The sequence below is a fragment of the Panthera uncia genome, chromosome C2, assembly GCF_023721935.1.
Source record: "Panthera uncia isolate 11264 chromosome C2, Puncia_PCG_1.0, whole genome shotgun sequence".
Taxonomy (NCBI): Eukaryota; Metazoa; Chordata; class Mammalia; order Carnivora; family Felidae; genus Panthera; species Panthera uncia.
In genome coordinates, this window is record NC_064810.1 from 148,972,624 (window position 1) to 148,992,471 (window position 19,848).

The 19,848-nt window shown below is 46.1% G+C and overlaps 1 protein-coding gene and 1 pseudogene across 3 annotated transcripts in view; both read left to right on the forward strand.

Moving 5' to 3' along the window:
* The window catches only part of SCN10A (sodium voltage-gated channel alpha subunit 10), a 94,728-nt gene extending 80,911 nt beyond the window's left edge, over positions 1-13,817 (forward strand). For all 3 annotated transcript variants that reach the window (XM_049628985.1, XM_049628987.1, XM_049628988.1), the window contains 5 exons: positions 368-421; positions 1,287-1,424; positions 3,531-3,635; positions 8,686-8,956; positions 12,529-13,817. In XM_049628985.1, coding sequence (XP_049484942.1) covers positions 368-421; positions 1,287-1,424; positions 3,531-3,635; positions 8,686-8,956; positions 12,529-13,742 — 1,782 coding nt within the window. In that variant the 3' untranslated portion in view covers positions 13,743-13,817. The remainder of the gene's footprint in view (positions 1-367; positions 422-1,286; positions 1,425-3,530; positions 3,636-8,685; positions 8,957-12,528) is intronic.
* A 2,905-nt stretch (positions 13,818-16,722) lies between these two features.
* LOC125921423 (disabled homolog 2-like) lies at positions 16,723-19,281 on the forward strand (annotated as a pseudogene).
* The last annotated feature ends 567 nt before the right edge of the window (positions 19,282-19,848 follow it).

Genomic DNA, 19,848 nt, shown 5'->3' on the forward strand with positions numbered 1-19,848 from the left:
GATAGAAAGTGCTGGTGGTGATGACAGGCAAACACATTTACACTTCCATTCACTCATGCATTCATACCTTGCCTACATCTTGTTCACTCAGTCCTCCATTCAGTCAGGGGTTGATGCAATTGCTTATATATTTGTCACACAGTTACCCACACCTTCATGCATCCCACTATTTGTTCATGCATTTGTTCAACAAATAATCCCTGGGTAGCTGTGGTGTGCCAGGCACTGTGCTTAGCCCTGGCACACATGGAGGATTGGTTCCAGGGGTCCCATGCTTTATGAGAAAAACAGACAAATCAGTGAATCAAAACAGAGTTCAGTGTAGACGATAGGCAGACACTGAGTGGCCTCTACTCCTTGTTTCCAGGCAACCTTTAAAGGCTGGATGGACATCATGTATGCAGCTGTTGATTCCCGAGATGTGAGTCTCAGCCTGCTATGACGACTGCCTGCCCCTCCGTGCATCCCACTCACATCAGTCTATTTGAAATGGACTGAGGGTGGCCTTGGTACCAGAAGAGGCAGTCCCCCAACAGCCTGGCCCTGTCCCTCCCTGGAGCAGTGTCCAGCTGGCCCTCTACTGAGTGTTTAAGCCAACCGCACCTGTTCCCCTACCAGGCACACTACCCAGGCTTTCGAAGCTTTTCTGCTCACCATTGAGGAAAGTATCAGATAACCACTCCAGAACTGTGTACGAGGGCACTCTTGGGCAGAGGCAGGAACAGCGTGGTGGCTAGGACAAGGGTACTGTCACATCAGCCAGGTGGAGGAGATGGGTGCTGCTGAGGCAAGACCCTTTGCTGCTGTGGCAGACAGTGCCGATGCCCTGCCCCAGATCCCCTCAGCCTGCCTCTTGAGTCCACCAACGTGCTACATTTCTGATTCTCATCTGAGACTTGACTTTCTTCAGTGCCTTACGGCTCGCTCGGCAACCCCTCCCCCAAGGGCGGGGTTTGGATGTCCAAAGGGGCTGCCTCACAGATAAGTTTTGGGAGTCTGTAGAGAAGTGTTCCAGCTTCCCTGTGTCTTAGAGGTACAATTCTGAGGTGTGTTCCACACAGTTTATTGGAGAACCCCAACAGGATAAAGTGCCTGTTGTCCCCCAGTGCTGGCCTGCTTAACAACACCCCCTTCATCAACTTTTCTCCTGCTTAACCTCCCCCTCCCTCATTCCTGCTTCCTGGGATCACCTCCCAAATAAACCACCCACATCCGTGTCTTTGTCTCAGGGATGAGCACAAACATACACCCACTTGCTCTCCATGCCTCACTTTGTCTGTTCACAGGTGAACTTGCAGCCCAAGTGGGAGGACAATGTGTACATGTACTTGTACTTCGTCATCTTCATCATTTTCGGTGGCTTCTTCACACTCAATCTCTTCGTTGGGGTCATAATTGACAACTTCAATCAACAGAAAAAAAAGATAAGTGGGGCTCAGGTGTTTTTGCGGTGGTGGTGAATCTTCCACTCCTTGTCCCCTGGCCTCATGACCAAAATCAACACTACTCGCAGCCCTCATGCCTGACCGGGAGCCCAATTTTGACCTTTAATACCAACTCCCACCTTTGCACCCTGAGCACAGCCCTCACCCCTGCTGATGTCCTGGGGCTGCTGCTAGAAGAGTTACATTTCTCTGTGTCAGCAACGACCCTGTTCCTGCCTGAGTCCCCACCTTGTCTCCCAGAATGCCAAGGTCTTCCCAGCTAAAACTAGGTGCATTGGATATGTCCCAGGTGATCCTAGGGAAATATCAACAGGGAAAGAAATGGCCCCAGCACTTGCGGCCTCTGTCTGGGGCTATGACCCCCCAGAGCACTGAATCCAGGAGGCCTCAGGAAGGGCCAGAGCTCCAATGTTGGCAGAATCCCAACCTCCTTGGGAAGGGTAGGAAGACCCTCACCTCCATGGATGCTGACTCTGATGAATAGGAATCCAATCCCAGATAACCTTTCATGTTTCCATTACAATATGAGGGCATTAAAGGTATAAAATGCTTTCTTGTTACCCTCCATTAATCCTTTCATTTAATCCCCTCCATTCCTTTGAGGTGTATAGAGCAGAACTTTAGACTTATGTAAGCCAAGATCCAGAGAAAAAAAGGGTCATGGATAAATCACATAGCACAGCATTGAGAGCCCAGACTTGGTTGTGACATGACACAAACCTAGGCTTGCATTCCCTGCTCAACTATCACTATATGGCTGACCCTGGCAATATTAAAAACTTCTCTGAGCCTCAGGTTCTTCATCCATTCAATGGAGTTAATATTACCTACACAAGGATTCTGGTAAGAGGTAAATAAAACTCTGTACAAGAAGCACCTAGTTTAGGGCTGAGCTACTGTATTATTATTGTAATTTAGAATAAATGTCTAATGGTGCAGGCATCCCACCTGCAGAAAATCCTCAACCAGAGTTCTGGGGATAAGAAGTGGGGCCCTTCTCTGTCCCAGAGGGGCTCAGCAAGGTAGCTGTGAAGGCTGACCAGTGTCATCAGCACCCTAGAGGGTTTTGAGACCATTCAAGCAATCCCTTCTCTCATTTTATAGATGAGGAAACTGAGGCCTTGACAGGGAGCTGGCCACGTTAGGTGATAGAATGAGAAAAGCCAGTGATCAAATTGGGGGAGAAACTGTGTTTGCTGACTCCTTGCTCCAAATTTTCAGTGTGTCCCCACCAAGTGCTCCCAACCTCCTGCCCCTGCCTCCAGCCCCACCAAGATGTTTCTCCCCAGAAGCCCTCTGTGCCCACAAATTTTCTGAAATCCCATAGATCTCCACAGATCTCAGCCCGCATCCCCACATTTGCAGTGACTAATTTACACGAACACGCTATGGAGATGGGAAGATTTCAAATTATGTCAGGAAGTGAAAGGTGAGGGGTGGAATGAAGGAGGTCTAGAGGGTCCTTAAAGAAAACCCAAAACTAAGGGAGGAAGGCATTTCCAACAGTGGAATTTAACTGTAACCGCAGAGGGCAACACACATGGCGGGGCCTTAAGAGAACCAATCAAGAATTCTCCAAGGGATTCTTGGATAAGTCAGTAATAGTCCTCAGCTCCTCTTCAGAAAGGGGTTAAGCGGCTGGGTCTCAGGGTCTTTGTTCCAGAAGACCCTGAAGGAAGCTCTTGCCCCTGGCAGGAACTGTGATTCTAGAAGCCTAGTGGATTTGACTGTAATGAGCAGGCTAGATTTAAGGCTCAGATTTAAAATGATATTTACCTTCTCCTGGGGTTCTACTCTCAAATGCCCCCTACTCTGTTGAGGCAACACCTCTGGGCTCTTGAAGAAGAGAAACAGGCTTTGTTCCAGAGTCCCAGGCAGGGAATCAGAGCTGGGGCTCAGTCCTATCCACTCTGTCACTGTTTGTGGCACCCAGACAGGACGCTGCTTGACTCTGGCCTTGACATGTCTTTCTACAGAGAAGGGAGTAGGAGGAGATGTACTTCTTCTCCAGCCTGCTCTGATTTTGGTATCCCTGGAAATTTCCATTGCTTTAATAATAGTGGTGTGTGCTATCCCCTCTCATACTTAGGGGGCCAGGACATCTTCATGACAGAGGAGCAAAAGAAGTACTATAATGCCATGAAGAAGCTGGGCTCCAAGAAGCCCCAGAAGCCCATCCCTCGGCCCCTGGTAAGCCCCAGAGCTTCCATCCAGAAGAGTATGTCTGGAAATCCAGGTGACAGCCTGTGCCTGTACCTGTGCCTGTGCCTGTGCTGCGTAGGGGTTGACCAGTGCTCTCTGTGAAGCAGTAAATCTGGGTTGTATTTGGGGACAAGGTAACGAGAGTTCCAAGACCCAAGGAATGAGGAGACTGAAAGAAGCAACTGTGGTATTCTGGAGTGAATATATCTCCTACAGTTACTCCAAATTGACCTGTTTAAGGAAGTACTGAGTTCCTCAACCAATTTAGGGTTCAATCACAAGATTGGGAACAGGTTAGGCTAAACGATAGTAGAGGTGGTTAGAGCCCTGAGATGAAGGGTTTGTGTGGCTGTGCATCATGATCTAGCCTCCATACATAAATCTCCAGCCTCACCCTACATTCCACCCCACCCCTATAGTAGACAGAGAGGAAATGGCCAAAACCCAACCCCCCAGGATCCTGGCCCCAGTGATGGTCATGGTCAAGTGGCACAATAGGAATAAAAAGTTGTGTTTAGACTAACCAAAACTTAGAGCCATACTCCACTTTTATCCTTTATTCACAAAGACCCTAAGAGACATGCCATTTTATTTCTCCATTAAATGCAACACCCAAACCATACATGTTATCACCTAAGTTCTTCTCAGTCCTCCACCAGAAGATGGAAAATGTCAAACCTCTAGTTGGCCTCTGTTGAGACTGGATGAACAGGTTTGGGAGTGGGAGTATTGCTATGCTGGAAATGTACAACTGAACTTCTTCCAAGAATTTCTGAGCCATCCACTCCAGTGAATGGAATTGGCATCTTGTCCCTTTACATAACCTTTCTGTGGTTAAGATGTGGTATTTGTGAAGAAAACTACAGGTGCTGCATAGGGCACAGTGCCATTAGCCTTTCCCCCCACCAGGGCAAAACCTAAGAACCTGCAACAAAGGAGTGGACCTTTCCCTAGAATTAGAGAGACATACATTCTGTTGGCCATGGCATTAGGATTTCTAAATCAAGGCATGGGGTTTGCATAAGTGACTAAAAACTTCATGAGCACACAGCCTTGAAAACATTTACAGGAGGAAAAAAAATGCTATGGTTTTCGGATGTATTTTACTTGGAAACAGTGGTCACAAATGTATCACTATGCTCAATTCTAACAAGAAGTGTTATAATGGAGGTGTCTGGGTGGCTGAGTTGGTTGAACATCTGACTTTTGATTTTGGCTCAGGTCATGATCCCAGGGTTGTGGAATTGAGCCCCATGTCAGGCTTGACACTGAGCATAGAGCCTGCTTGAGATTCTCTCTCTCCTGCCCCTCTCCCCCACTCATGCTCTCTCTCAAATAAAATAAATAATAAAAAGAAGTGTTACAACGAGGGGTGATAGGATGTTCAGACCTCTGTAGAGGCAGAGATTTCCTTCCAAATCCCCATAAGGATCAAGATAACTGGGGTGGAATGAACCTAAGGGAAAGTCCTTAAGGCTCAGGGAGTATCCCTCTGTCGGCCAGGTTAATGGGCAGGAAGGGGCTCAGAATTAAAAGATGTAGGTAAATGACTGAGCCCAGCCAATCAGCATCAAGTCAGGGGAGAAGGATCCTGAGACTTACAGATAATAAAGCAGCTGAGTCCCTGCTGGCCATCACTGGTGGCTAGACCAATGCTGAGTCCACAATTGAACTAGACACTAAGGAGTCTGTGCTAGGGACATCCCTTGGCGAATCATGTTGGTACCTTGCCCTATACACTGCTCAATCTCTCCATAACATCTCAGCTTCTCCCCTTTTATCAACCAACCCCACAGGCCACCATACCTTCCTCCTGTCAAGGAGGACAATTTCCCTGAGATAGGATTAACTGAATTTCAGAAAAGGGCCCTGGAGAGGACACTATCTTAATACAAAAGCAGGAACCTAATGTTGAAATTCCAGGCACTACAATAAGAGTGGAAGACAATGGTTGGGCAGGAAGAGTTACAATGAAATCACCATTTCTCCCGCTTAAGCCATAACCAAGACCCTCCAAGGTTGGCACTCAGGGAAGCCCTCACATGGATAAGGAAAGTGAGACATCACAGCCCAGCTGTATTTCTGAGATTCATCATCCCTTTGGATGGGAAGGGGGTGTATTACTAATTAACTATCAACACTGTCCTACCTTTAGTGGAAGAACACGGCTCTCTCCTTAATACTCTGTTCCAAGCACAGCCAACATAATTTTCCCTTTGTTCCCCTTATCGTAGCTGAGGCAAGACCTGAACATTTAATTAAGACTTTGAAGTCTTAGAGGTCCCAAAGGGGAAACTAGCAGAGCAGGGGCCCAAGCAACAACTGCATATGGCTGCTCTCCAGGGCCCAAAGCCTTCCCCTGCCCTCTCTCCTGGCTGGCATCCATATGGCAGGCAACATCTTGGTATTCACCACCAAGTGGGACAAGCCTGATCATCTGCCCTCCTCAAAGGCCAGACCCAAGCCAAAAGAGAAATTCCCACTCCCACCTAAGACTCACCTTCCCAGATCCAGCTCTCTTTTCACTAGACTATTAGCACTGGAATGCTCACCTTCTTCCCTTAGTAGTCCCAATATGTTGACTGGTCAGGTAAAAGCTGAGCATTGACACAGTAGTTCTGCCCCATAGGTGCATGGGTGCCATTTCACAGCAGGGTCAACCTGGGACACGCACGCGTGTGCATGCGCGCGTGCGCGCACACACACACGCACACACACACACACACACCTCCACACTACTGGCAAAGCTCAAGTTCTAAATTTTATGCTTCATCCATAGCAAAGACTAAGACTTCCACAAGACTGGGAAATCTCATTCTGTAACATCCCCTGCTATAGAAATTACTAAAAGCAGGTTTCACATACTCCCCTTTATAGGAAAATAATAGGCTCTAGAATATCACATCATCAGTCACCCACTTCATCATCTCTGAGAGCACTGAGGGTTGCAGAGAAGTGATCCCTGCCCACAGGCTAAGCCAAGAGCAGCAAGCCACTCCATTCTCCAGCATACAAATATCTGGGGCGAACTCAATGCCCACATCTCAGTAATGCTGTCACCTGCTCTGTTCAATTACAAGTTGTGTGGTCATAATTAGGCCTTTATTTTTCTTGCCATTTTCAGTGATGAAATGGAAGTTATTCGTGGCTCTGCAATCCCCCTCCCACTCCAGAAGAGACACGGACCAGCAGTTATGCCAAGATCCAGGCCCATTTGGGTCTGATCCTTTACTCCAACCCCACAGAGTAGCAATCCCTCCCCACCAGGAAGCAGAAAACAAGATCCAGCCTCTGTCACAGCCCTTCTCCTCTCTGTCTGCTTTGCAGCTTCTGTGAGCTCCCTGGTGAGACTCATGACAGGGTCCTCTCTGCCTCCACTCATGCAGAGCCCCAAACATAGTACACATTCAGTAAGTGCCTATTATACACAATAGATTGGCCTTCTAATTTTATTTGAGGTATGGGTAATTCAGAGCTGTCCGTTCTGTCATCCATTCATTCATCTATTTATTGAGGATCTATTTCATGTCAGGTACTTACTAATTCACAGGCTGGAGAGATTGCTAAGAGAGAAAGAATAGGGTGAAGAGTCCTGCCTAGACTGAGCCTTGAGGTGCTCTAACATCTATGGGTTGCATAAAGAAGACTCAAAACAGAGCGGCCAGAAAGGCAAGAAAAGAACCAGGAAAGTAAGGCATGATGGAAACCAAGAAAGGATAGTTTCAGCGTGGCATGTGTGGCAAGCAATGCTGAACAGGTGTCCATGGACTTACATTATGGAGGTCATCGGTGATCTGAATGAGAACCATCTCAGTGGCGGGATGGGGACAAAAGTTATGTTGGAGTGAGTGGGAAACAGTGATTGCACAACATGCCTTTAAGAATTTACTGTAAGAGTGGAGGGGAGGAGTAGGGTGGTAGGTTGTAAGGTTCAGGAAGATTTTTCTTTAAGCTAGGAACAGCTGGGTTATTAGAGATTTAGCTAAGGAACCAAGAGGTAGTAGCCAAGAGAGGCCATATCTGGCCAAAAGCCTCACTCCTCAGTAATGAAGCCAAAGGACCAGGAGGTTGGCAAGTGTCAGCAGTGAAGAAGAGGTAAAGGTGGGCTACATAAATGACACAAGCTTCAGGGGAGGAAGGGTTTTGCAAGCTGCAGGAGGAGCAAAGTTCCGAAAGATACAATGGGAAAAGAGAAGGACCCCAAGCCTGTCCCTTTGACCTGGGGTACCTGGGGTGGGGGAGAATAGCAGCCACTGAGTTTGCAGTTCTTTGTTTGTTTTTGTGAGAGAGAGAGCGAGAGAGAGAGTGCCGCATGAGCAAGGGAGGGGCAGAGAGAGAGGGAGGGAGAGAGAATCCCAAGCAAGCTCTGCACTAATAGTGTGGAACACAATGTAGTGCTTGACCCCACAAACCCTGAGATCATGACCTGAGCTGAAATCAAGAGTTGGACGCTCGATTGATTGTGCCACCTAGGGGCTCTGAGTTTGCAGTTCTTGAACTCGTGCTATGCAGGCACTGTGGGAACACAATGTTAAATGAGACATGGCCCCTTCCTCAAAGAGTTCACTGTCTAGCAGAGAAGAGAAGCACACATGAAATGCTAGAACTCAAGACTGACTACAAAGGCTGTGGGAGGAAAGAGGAAATGAGCAATGTGGTATGATGTGATTAGGGAGATCTCCCTGGAGGAAGTGGGGCTTAAGAAAAATGGATCACTCCAGACTATTTGGATTTAGACAGCCAAGAGAAGGGATGGGAAAGACTTTGCAAATGGAGCACCAGCAAGGACAAAGTGCCTGATGACTTCAAAGGGGTGAGAAAGATAACAAGGACTTGAATCGAGGCATTGAGGTAGAATCAACTAAGGATAAGATTCTGGAAGGAGTAAGGACAGGACTTGGCTTCTCTCTGGATGTGGAGTGTGAGCAAGACAAGAGAGACAGGCTTTAGAAAGCCATCTGTGGAGAGCACAGCCTCTCTAGATGCGTTGTGTATGTTGGCCAGTAAGGCCCTGATATACCATCTCTTGTTTTCTCAGAACAAGTACCAGGGCTTTGTCTTTGACGTTGTGACCAGACAAGCTTTTGACATCATCATCATGGTCCTCATCTGCCTCAATATGATCACCATGATGGTGGAGACTGATGACCAGAGTGAAGAAAAGACAAAAATCCTCAACAAAGTCAACCAGTTCTTTGTGGCTGTCTTCACGGGAGAGTGTGTCATGAAGGTGTTCGCCTTACGGCATTACTACTTCACCAATGGCTGGAATGTCTTTGACTTCATTGTTGTGGTCCTCTCCATTGGGAGTAAGTGGGCTCACAGCTGGCAGGGAAGCCCAGCCTCTGCTTGGGGTTGTTTGGGTTGTTGTTTTCAAAACCAAGAGGGCAACCAACAAATTTGTCCAATACCTATTACATATTAGAGGAGCCCAGTATTTGCTGCTTTCCAAGAGCAGCAGGTTTAAAATGCCTCTGGGCCTCTCGGTGAAATGGAGAGTTTCCATCGGCCTTCTCCATGCAGTCATGAAGGGTTTTTAGGCACCTACTGTGTGCATAGCCCATTGGCTGAGCTTTGGGGGCTGTTAGGGATAATCACTCCTCCAGAGAAAATAAGATGATGGAGTTTCCTTTATCTTGATGGCCTTCAAAGTGAAGAATGGGTGGTGTGATGTGAGGTGAGTCATAAAATACTTTCTGGAAAAGGAGGTGGTTGCCAGAAGAGTGGGAAATACTAAGAGTGTTCAAAGGAGATTTTTTTTTTTTAAGTTATATGAGACCTTTATTTCAAAATGAAATTTCTTTTTTTTTTTTATTTTTTATTTTTTTATTATTTTTTTTTCAACGTTTTTTATTTTTGGGACAGAGAGAGACAGAGCATGAACGGGGGAGGGGCAGAGAGAGAGGGAGACACAGAATCGGAAACAGGCTCCAGGCTCCGAGCCATCAGCCCAGAGCCTGACGCGGGGCTCGAACTCACGGACGGCGAGATCGTGACCTGGCTGAAGTCGGACGCTTAACCGACTGCGCCACCCAGGCGCCCCAACAAAATGAAATTTCTTATAAAACAGTGATTGTCCAGGGACATCTGGTGGCTCAGTCGGTTGAGCATCTGACTTTGGCTCAGGTCGTGATCTCACAGTTCGTGAGTTCGAGCCCCGCATCGGGCTCTGTGCTGATGGCTCAGAGCCTGGAGCCTGCTTCGGATTCTGTGTCTCCCTCTCTCTCAGCCCTTCCCCCACTTGTGCTCTGTCTCTCTCTGTCTCTCAAAAATAAATAAATGTAAAAAAAAAATTTTTTTAAACAATGATTGTCCAACCCTAATAATTTAAAAATCAGGAAACATTTATTCAGTGCTACTCTATAGTGTAGAAACTGCCTGTACAAAGGAGATTCTTAAGTCAAGGATCTAGAATTAAATATCTATAAAACTGTCCACTTAGGGAATGTGAGTGATAGAAAAATCAAAGGGTCAATGCCAAGAGATCAATGCTCTTAGGGCCTAGTGTGGGTGTTGAATGATAGGCCCAGTTTTGGAGGACCAATGAGTGTTCAGAGAAAATTAATAAAGTCAGAAGCTAAAGTGGGGAATGGAGCCACCATAGCTGGGTACTTGCTGACATCTGAGGACTGGGATGCATTCCTTGGATCTTCACAATAGCTCTCTGGAGTGTTCTTATCCTCATCTTGGAATTTAAAATTGAGCCTCACAGATTAAGAAAGTGATACAAGGTCACAGTTTGTAAAGGGCAGAGCTGAATTTAGTCCAGGCTAATGTTCTTCTTCTTCTTTTTTTTTTTTTTAATGTTTACTTATTTTTGAGAGACAGAGCACAAGTGGGGGAGGGGCAGAGAGAGAAGGAGACACAGAATCTGAAGCAGGATCCAGGCTCTGAGCTGTCAGCACAGAGCCAAAGGAACCTACGAACTGCGAGATCATGACCTGAGTCGAAGTCAGTCACTTAACCGACTGAGCCACCCAAGCGCCCCAGACCAGGCTAATGTTCTTCTAATGAACTAGCTGCTTTCCAACAATAACCGAGAGAGTGTTCCTGGCCTTCTTGTGGTTTAGGCAAAGTTTGGCTCTACAAAGGCCAAATCCCACGCACCAGCTTTACTTTGCATTATAAATATATCCTGACCTGTTATATCATAACTTGCTTACTTTTCATGTCAGGGCATAGCTGTGGATTTCATTTTCCATTGATTTACCATCAAAAGCTAACAGCATCTAAATACAACTTGGCAGCATTTAATCAATCTCCCCACCCAGGTGCTGAAACACAGCCTTGGGTTGTGTTTATTTGTTGGTGAGTTTACGTTTATTTTTGTGTTTCGCTTTGTTTTCCTGCTGCTGGTGGTTTTTGTGGGAGGTTTGTTTTGTTTGTTTGCTTTCCCAAAGTGGGAGATTTTAAAGGCCATTTTGATTTTATAATAGAGAAAAGAGCTTGCTTATGTGGGCTCCCATATCAATTCTATAGAAATAAATATACTCAAAGTACTCCAATCTATGATGGGGACACCTTAACTGCTAGTTCCTATGACCCACACAGCAACACCATCCACTGGTTAGAAATAAGTCATAGAGGCAGCTAGAAAACTAGTGAAAGAACCCACCTCTTCACCCCCCTGCCCTCCCTCTCTCCCTTTCTTCCTTCCCACCAGCAAGACATGTATTGAGTACCTAATTGCTATAAGTATGAAGACTCATTATCCCTTGAAGTACATGTAAACTGGTTGGCTGGCAGAATCTTAGTAGATTATATAGAAACATAATGTACCCCACACTGTAGAAAAATATCCCAGTTAAATTGACTTTAAGAGAGGAGCTTTCATAAAGATTTTATAATATAATATTATAATTGCTTCTTGAATCTCTTCCCATTTCCTTCCTCCTTCCAACACAATACTGTGACCACCCATATTCATATGAAAAAAGGCAAGTAGGAGACGAAGGTCAAGGGAACCCTGGCAAAGAGAGAGAGAGCTTGCCACCACACTCCTCACCATTTGTCCTAAGAGGTTTCAAATCCTGTCTGACCTAAAGGCCTCGCCTAATCTTTGGTGGGCCCTGTGTCCCACAAATCTTCAAATTAGATATCATATAGGGAGACATATACATTCTTCATCTTTCCAACTTTGTTCATAGTTGGGGGTGGGAGGGCTGTAACTGACCCTAAACAAGCCTATCTGCAGGCCCTAACATACAGTTCAAACGCAGCTGGAAATGAAAGAAACAAATACAAGCCATTATGTAGACAGCTGGCCATTCAAAGCCATTCTGCTTTAGCTGTCAGCAAGTTGCCCAACTCCTCAGGCCCCCCTTGTAATTAACACCAGGCTCTGTACAATTATCCACAGGACCATGTGCCAGGAACTAAGTCAATCTTCCCAGTAGGAGATGGGGAAATGAATCACAAGGGACCCTGACCTTCACAGAGCACAGGACAAGGGTAGAGGAAAAGGCATGTCCCAAGGCTGAATTCTCAAGGAAGAGTAGGACCTGTGTCATAGACAGAAATGGACAAGGACTGTGTGTATGTGGAATATGGTGCCATCACTTCCAGCTAGGCTGCAGAAGGTAGGGCTTTGACCATGGAGGTTGACTAAGAGGAAGACATTCCAGATGGAAGGAAAGAAAGATAAGAACATGGTGGGAAGGATGGGACTTACTTCAGAGACAAACGATTTATGCAGTGAGCATGTACGGAGCCCCTACATTATTCCAATCACCATGCAATGCTCAGAGGGCCCAGAGTACTTGATTACAGATCCTCACATGGAGGTCCACACAGAGCAGAGACGGGAGAGTGTGACTGCGGCCAGCTTTGTCAAGGCTCATGCTTGTAAGTACTAATTAGATCATTTTCCTCTCTTCTAAAGGCCTGGTGTTTTCTGCGATTCTGACGTCACTCGAAAATTACTTCTCCCCAACGCTATTCCGAGTCATCCGCCTGGCCCGAATCGGCCGCATCCTCAGGCTGATCCGAGCGGCCAAGGGGATCCGCACGCTGCTCTTTGCCCTCATGATGTCCCTGCCTGCCCTCTTCAACATAGGGCTGCTGCTCTTCCTCGTCATGTTCATCTACTCCATCTTCGGCATGGCCAGCTTCCCCCATGTAAGGTGGGAGGCCGGCATCGACGACATGTTCAACTTCCAGACCTTCGCCAACAGCATGCTGTGCCTCTTCCAGATCACCACGTCGGCCGGCTGGGACGGCCTCCTCAGCCCCATCCTCAACACGGGGCCCCCCTACTGCGACCCCAATCTGCCCAACAGCAACGGCTCCCGGGGGAACTGTGGGAGCCCGGCCGTGGGCATCCTCTTCTTCACCACCTACATCATCATCTCCTTTCTCATTGTGGTCAACATGTACATCGCAGTGATTCTGGAGAACTTCAATGTGGCCACACAGGAGAGCAGTGAACCTCTGAGTGAGGATGACTTTGACATGTTTTATGAGACCTGGGAGAAGTTTGACCCGGAAGCCACTCAGTTTATTACCTTTTCTGCCCTCTCGGACTTTGCAGACACCCTCTCTGGCCCCCTGCGAATCCCAAAACCCAATCAGAATATATTAATCCAGATGGACCTGCCCTTGGTCCCTGGAGATAAGATCCACTGTTTGGACATTCTTTTTGCCTTCACTAAGAATGTTCTGGGAGAATCTGGGGAGTTGGATTCTCTGAAGGCAAACATTGAAGAGAAGTTTATGGCAACTAATGTTTCAAAAGCATCTTATGAACCAATAGCAACCACCCTCCGGTGGAAGCAAGAAGACATTTCGGCTACTGTCATTCAAAAGGCCTATCGGAGCTATGTGCTGCACCGCTCCAAGACAATCTCCAGCCCTCCAGGTGTGCCCAGGGCTGAGGAGGAGGCTGTGTCACCCCCAGATGAAGCCTTTGCTGGATTCATGGCAAATGAAAACTGTGCCCTCCCAGACAAATCTGAAAGTGTGTCTGCTGTATCTTTCCCACCATCCTATGACAGTGTCACTAGAGGCCTTAGTGATCAAGTCAACCTGAGCACATCCAGCTCAATGCAGAATGAAGATGAAGCTACCAGTAAGAAAGCAACTGCCCCTGGGCCCTAGTGAGGACACTCTAGCATGGACATAACCAGTTCTGATGTGACCTTCTGCTCTGTGATAACTCTTTCCCACTACAGGTGGCACCCAGCTACCCCCTCATCGATGCATGCCACCGGTCAGTGTCAGAACCGGGAAGAGAACGCAATTGGCACCCACCTTTGCAGAAACCGTCATATGCCCACAGGAGTCAGAAGCCTAGAGCATCTCCACTGTGACTACCCTTTTGAATTTCAATGTCAGATGATGTATTCTCTTACTTTCCAGAAAATGCCCCTGGTCCTCTTATTTTCATTGTGACCAGAGCTTACATCTACTGTGACAAACTTCTCAGGACCAGAACTTCCAAAGATCTATGGCAAGGATGTTGCTGAAGGTCCAAGGTAGTCCTCTGTGAAACACCACATAGGGATTGGCAATCTTATTTAGGATTCTGCATGACTGCATGTTGAGAGTTGCCAGACAATTGTTCCTGCCCAGGGTAACATCTGTGGTCTATGTCACGAAAGGCCTTTGAGATATCCATTAAAATTAATATTTTTAAAGGTATATCAAGGCCAATGTTATATCTTAAAGCATCATTTTAAAAAATTGTATGATACTGACATTTGTCATAAATCACTTCTTCACTTTCAGGTTTCCTGATATTATTTTGCAGTTTGAGCTTGAGTCTGGATGGGGCAGGAAGTAGCACTGTCCTGAAAGTTTGTTCTAATCCTAAGTACTCCACCAACTGCCATGCCACCTGCACCACACCCTTTCCCCTCTGAACCTCAGTTTCCCCTCTTGTAATATTGGTGGGAGGCAGGAGACAAAATGGACACTCTCTATAGCCCTTGCATTTCCTGTTATAGAACTCAGTCGCGCTCTGTTCCAATTTAGACGAGGAAAACACTCTCTCCTGAAGCTGCCAATGGTCAGACTTTCCTGCTGTGTGGCTAAAGAGGCAGCTTTTGGATACATTCCAGAACCAGTTTCACATCTCATAAGCAGACCTTAAGAAGGAAAGTTTTCACATTTCCCTTGGGCCAAGTTTCCATTATTAGTATAATCAAAAGAAAAGGGACATTTTGAAAAAGATGAACTGAGAGATAAAAGGTATGGTCAATATTTTCTTAAATTCATCCTACAAACGTGATTAAGTATTCTATGACAGGCATGCTCTAAATACAAGCGATAATGGGAACTAAGCCCCAAACAATTCATTGGACTTAAGCAGTGGGTGAAGAAAGGGTTGTCAGAAGATAATATTCAGCCCAAAGAATGTGGCGGGTCTTAAGATGAAGGAGAGCAAAGAGTTCATGTGACAACATAGGGTATAAAGGATCTTAATGACAGCCATGATCTTCTATTAGCCCTTGGGACATTTCCTGCCACAATAACAAGGAACAGGTAAATTTGCTGATATATATATTTAATCACATCTTAAGACTTCCCATTTATACAATTACAAAGCCTAGAGACTAGTCTGCCATACATGCCTCATGGATACAGATTTTCTGAAACCTTGATCTCCTTTCTCTGTCACTGTTGGCCCATCAGAGGCCAAAGTGGCTTTCAAGATGCTTGTTGGGGGTTTGTCAGCACCCACAGATGGAGGTTAATATGGTGATGATGGAATAACTGAGGGCATGGGCTATCCCAGGACAAATCAGATGTTCTCTGGATGCGTGATTGGTATCTTAAGGATGAGTTCAACAAAATGGCTGTTCCTCCCTGGTTTCTCTGAACCAGGGAGCACAGATGTTGATGGTGCCACTTCTCCAACATCTAAATCCCATGAATTTAATTAAATACCATCTAAGACAGCTGGATGGACAGAGAACTTGGGGAATGGCTTGTTTTTATATGTTATGTGGAAGAATGAAATGTACCCAATCATCAGACTAGTTTTATTAAGTAGATGATATTATTCTCAAAGATATTCCTGATCCATTTTTTGCCCCAGGTTGTGACTTGAGTTGTTCCCCCCGACCCCTGAAAAAGATATGTTGAAGTTCTAAGCCATGGTACCTGCAAATGTGACCTTATTTGGAAATAGAGTCTTTGTAGATGCAGTAATAGTGGATTTAAGTGGGCCCTAATCCAGTGATGAATATCTCTAAAACATGAGGGAAATTTGAACATAGACACACAGAGAAGAGAATGCCATGTGAAAACACACACACACACACACACACACACACACACACACAGAAGCTTTGTGAAGACAGAGGCAGAAATTAGAGTGATGTGGCTGCAAGCCAAGGAATGCCAAGTATTGCTGGAAACCACCAAAAACTAGAAAAGGACAAAGAAGGATTCTTCTCTAGAACCTTCAGAGACAGCATAGACCTGTCAATATTCTGGCCTCCAGAACTGGGAGAGAATACGTGCCTGTTATTTTAAGCCACCTAGTTTGTGGTACTTTGTTACAGCAGCCCTAGCAAACTAACACACCCCACCTTTTTTCTATACAGATGCATTTCCCAAATTATTATGGGAACCACTGGAAAAGTAATTCAATAGACACAGCTTGCATTGCACAGAGTTTTCAGAAATCTATTCACTAAAAACAGAAGCTTACTGATTAGAACCGTATCTCGCCAGGAGTGGCCGCACGGCTCCCCAGGTTCCCGGGCCGGCGGCTATTTAAGCGCGGCCCACCGTGTCAGCTGCGTGGCAGCCTGGAGGCTCGGCACCCGGGAGTCATGCTCGCTTTGCGGAGGCGCTAGCTGGCCAGGGACCTGAGTCTAGAAGCAAGACTTCTTCCATCTACTGCTTGTCAAATGGTAGACTGGACATTCGGAAAGCCTGTAATGGGGGGTTTGCTTTTTAGACCTTGGGAGAAAGAAATAATACCTTGCAGAAAAGTACAATATTAGGCTCCAAAGATGGCCAACGAACCCTTTTACCCAGATTATTTTAAGCTGAACTGGAGGGGACGTGGGGAGGCTTCAGGAAGAGGTCTTACCTACTGTCTTCAGGGACAGATAGGTATCTGTAGCAGGTTATGTTCATCTGAGACTTCGGGGATTGCCTGGTGTCACTAAGCATCTGCTGGTGCTGGAGGTGGCTGTCTGCCTTCTTGCCGTGTCTAACGAAGTAGAAACGAGCACAACTAATGGTCAGCCTGACCAACAGGCTGCACCAAAAGCACCATCGAAGAAGGAAAAAAAAGGCTCTGAAAAGACAGATGAGTATCCTTTGGCCAGATTCAAAGGTGATGGTGTAAAATACAAGGCCAGGCTGATTGGCATTGATGATGTGCCCGATGCAAGAGGGGATAAAATGAGCTAAGATTCCATGATGAAACTAAAGGGAATGGCGGCAGCTGGTTGGTCTCAAGGACAACACAAACAAAGGATCTGGGTCAACATTTTCCTTTCTGGGATAAAAATAATTGATGAGAACAACTGGCGTGATAGAGCATGAACGCCCAGTAAATAAAATTTCTTTCATTGCCCGTGATGTGACAGACAACCAGGCGTTTGGTTACGTGTGTGGAGGAGAAGGCCAGCATCAGTTTTTTTGTCATAAAAACAGGACAACAGGCTGAGCCATTAGTTGTTGATCTTAAAGACCTCTTTCAAGTTATCTACAATGTAAAGAAAAAGGAAGAAGAAAAGAAAAAGATGGAAGAAGCCAACAAGGCACTAGAGAACAGGAGTGAGACCCTACTGACCCTTGATGACCAAGCTAACAAACTAAAATTGGGTGTTGACCAGATGGATTTGTTTGGGGACATGTCTACACCTCCTGACCTAAATAGTCCAGCAGAAAACAAAAATACCCTGTTAGTGGATCTAAACTCTGAAATCGACACCAAGGAGAATTCTTTAAGAGAAAATCCATTCTTAACAAATGGCATTACCTCCTGCTCTCTTCCTCGACCAAAGCCTCAGGCAGCTTTCTTGCCTGAAAATGCCTTTTCTGCCAATCTCAACTTCTTTCCCACCCCTAATCCTGATCCTTTCCATGACGATCCTTTTGCACAGCCAGACCAATCCTTTTGCACAGCCAGACCAATCGACACCCTCTTCGTTTGATTCTCTCAAATCTTCAGATCAGAAGAAAGAGAATTTGAGTAGTTTGTCTACTCCACTGAGTAACAGGCCCCTGAATGGGGATGTTAACTACTTTGGTCAGCAGTTTGACCAAATCTCTAACCTGACTGGCAAACAGGAAGCTCAGGCAGGCCTGTGGCCCTTTTCAAGTACACAAACACAGCCAGCAGTGAGAACTCAAAATGGGGTATCTGAAAGAGAACAGAACGGCTTCCATGGCAAATCCTCCCCGAAGCCTTTTGTGGGAAGCCCTCCCAAAGGACTGTCCATACCGAATGGCGTAAACAGGACTTGGAAAGCTCTGTCCAGTCCTCACCACATGACCCTATAGCCATTATCCCGCTTCCACAAAGTACCAAACCAGGACGAGGCAGAAGGACTGCTAGGTCTCCAGCAAAAGACTTGCCTGCATCAGACATCTTTACCCCTCCCATCTCAGAACTTCCCAGCCAGACATCACCTACAGGACAATCTGCAACCCTACAGACCAACCCTCTGGATCTCTTTAAAACAAATGCTTCTACCCCAGTGGGACCCCTTGCGGGTTTAGGTGGTATACCAGGTAGCCCCCCCCCCCCCCCCCCCGCCCCAGGCAGGACCATGGAATCCAACATCTTTAGTCTTCAATCAGTCCGTGTCAGTGGTACCGGGAGCCACGATGAGTGGTCAGCCTTCAGGATTGTCAGCCAGTTGTTTTTACCAAAAGCCCAGGTGTTCCAAGTTGGAAGTAGCCTTCATCTTAGCAGCTTTAACTCCAACTCCAGGCCCTGTTGTTTGGGGCCCATCAGCCTCTGTGGCACCCAATACTTGGTCATCAACAAGCCCTTTGGGGAACCCTTTCCAGAGCAATATTTTTCTGACTTCTACTATGTCTGCCCAGTCCCCTCCTATGCTCTCCTCTGTCCTGGTCACTCCTCCTCAACCACCTCCCAGAACTGGCCCTCCAAAGGACACCTCCAGTGATGCCCTCACTGCCTTGGACCCACTTGGGGATAAAGAAGTCAAAGAAGCGAAAGAAATGTTTAAGGACTTTCAACTTCGGCAGCCACCTGCTGTGCCTGCAAGGAAGGGAGACCAGACTTCCTCCGGGACCTCAAGTGCCTTCTCCAGTTATTTTAAGAGCAAAGTTGGCATTCCGCAGGAGAATGCAGACCATGATGACTTTGATGCTAATCAACTGTTGAAAAAGACCAATGAACCACCAAAGCCAGTTCCCAGACGGGATTCCCTGCCAGTTACCAAATCTGCTGACAATGCATTTGAGAACCCTTTCTCTAAAGATTCTTTCAGTTCATCGCAAACCTCTATGGCTTCTCAACCCACATCTCCTGATGTATATAGGGATCCTTTTGGAAACCTTTTGCCTAACTTCTGAACTTGATATGCTGACTCTCCAGAGGAACAAAAATTTTGGCCTTTTTGCTAATATCCAAACACCTTAACCTCTGTTCTTGTTCCAGCTTTGACATATTAACTGTTGCTTTATTTCTTGCTATCTCTTCCACTTGTAAAATATCTTTCACTTTCTGTTTAGATTAAAGCTAAACTGAATCTATGGCTTTAAATAAATAAAGACTCTAAATTCTCTTTGAAAAAAAACCCACAAGCTTAGTCCTTGAAAATTTCACTAGATCTACTTGAAAGTTCAGCCGGTGGTCCAATTACAAGGTTAAGCGAATCTTAGAGGTCCAGGGCAGATGGAAAATCAGAGCTGAAGGGAAACAAGAAACAGAACAGCAGTGTTGACTGTATAAATATCTGAAACCTTAAAATATGCCTCCACTATAAACACTACCTTGACTTTTTAATCCATTAAACTGTGTAACACAGAGACATACGTAGCCAAGAACATTCAAGAACATCCAGCCAACACAGATAAGAAGATGTAAGCAGAGCCTCGGTGTGCTAGAGCGTTTGCCTTAAGACAAAGGTGAAGTCACTTTCCCAAGCACTGGGGATGTAAAATTAGTAAGACACATCCTCAGCCTGGAGCTGAACACAGGCTGAGGTTTAATAAAAAATAAAAAATAAAAAATAAAAAATAAAAAATAAAGCAGTCCCAAGAT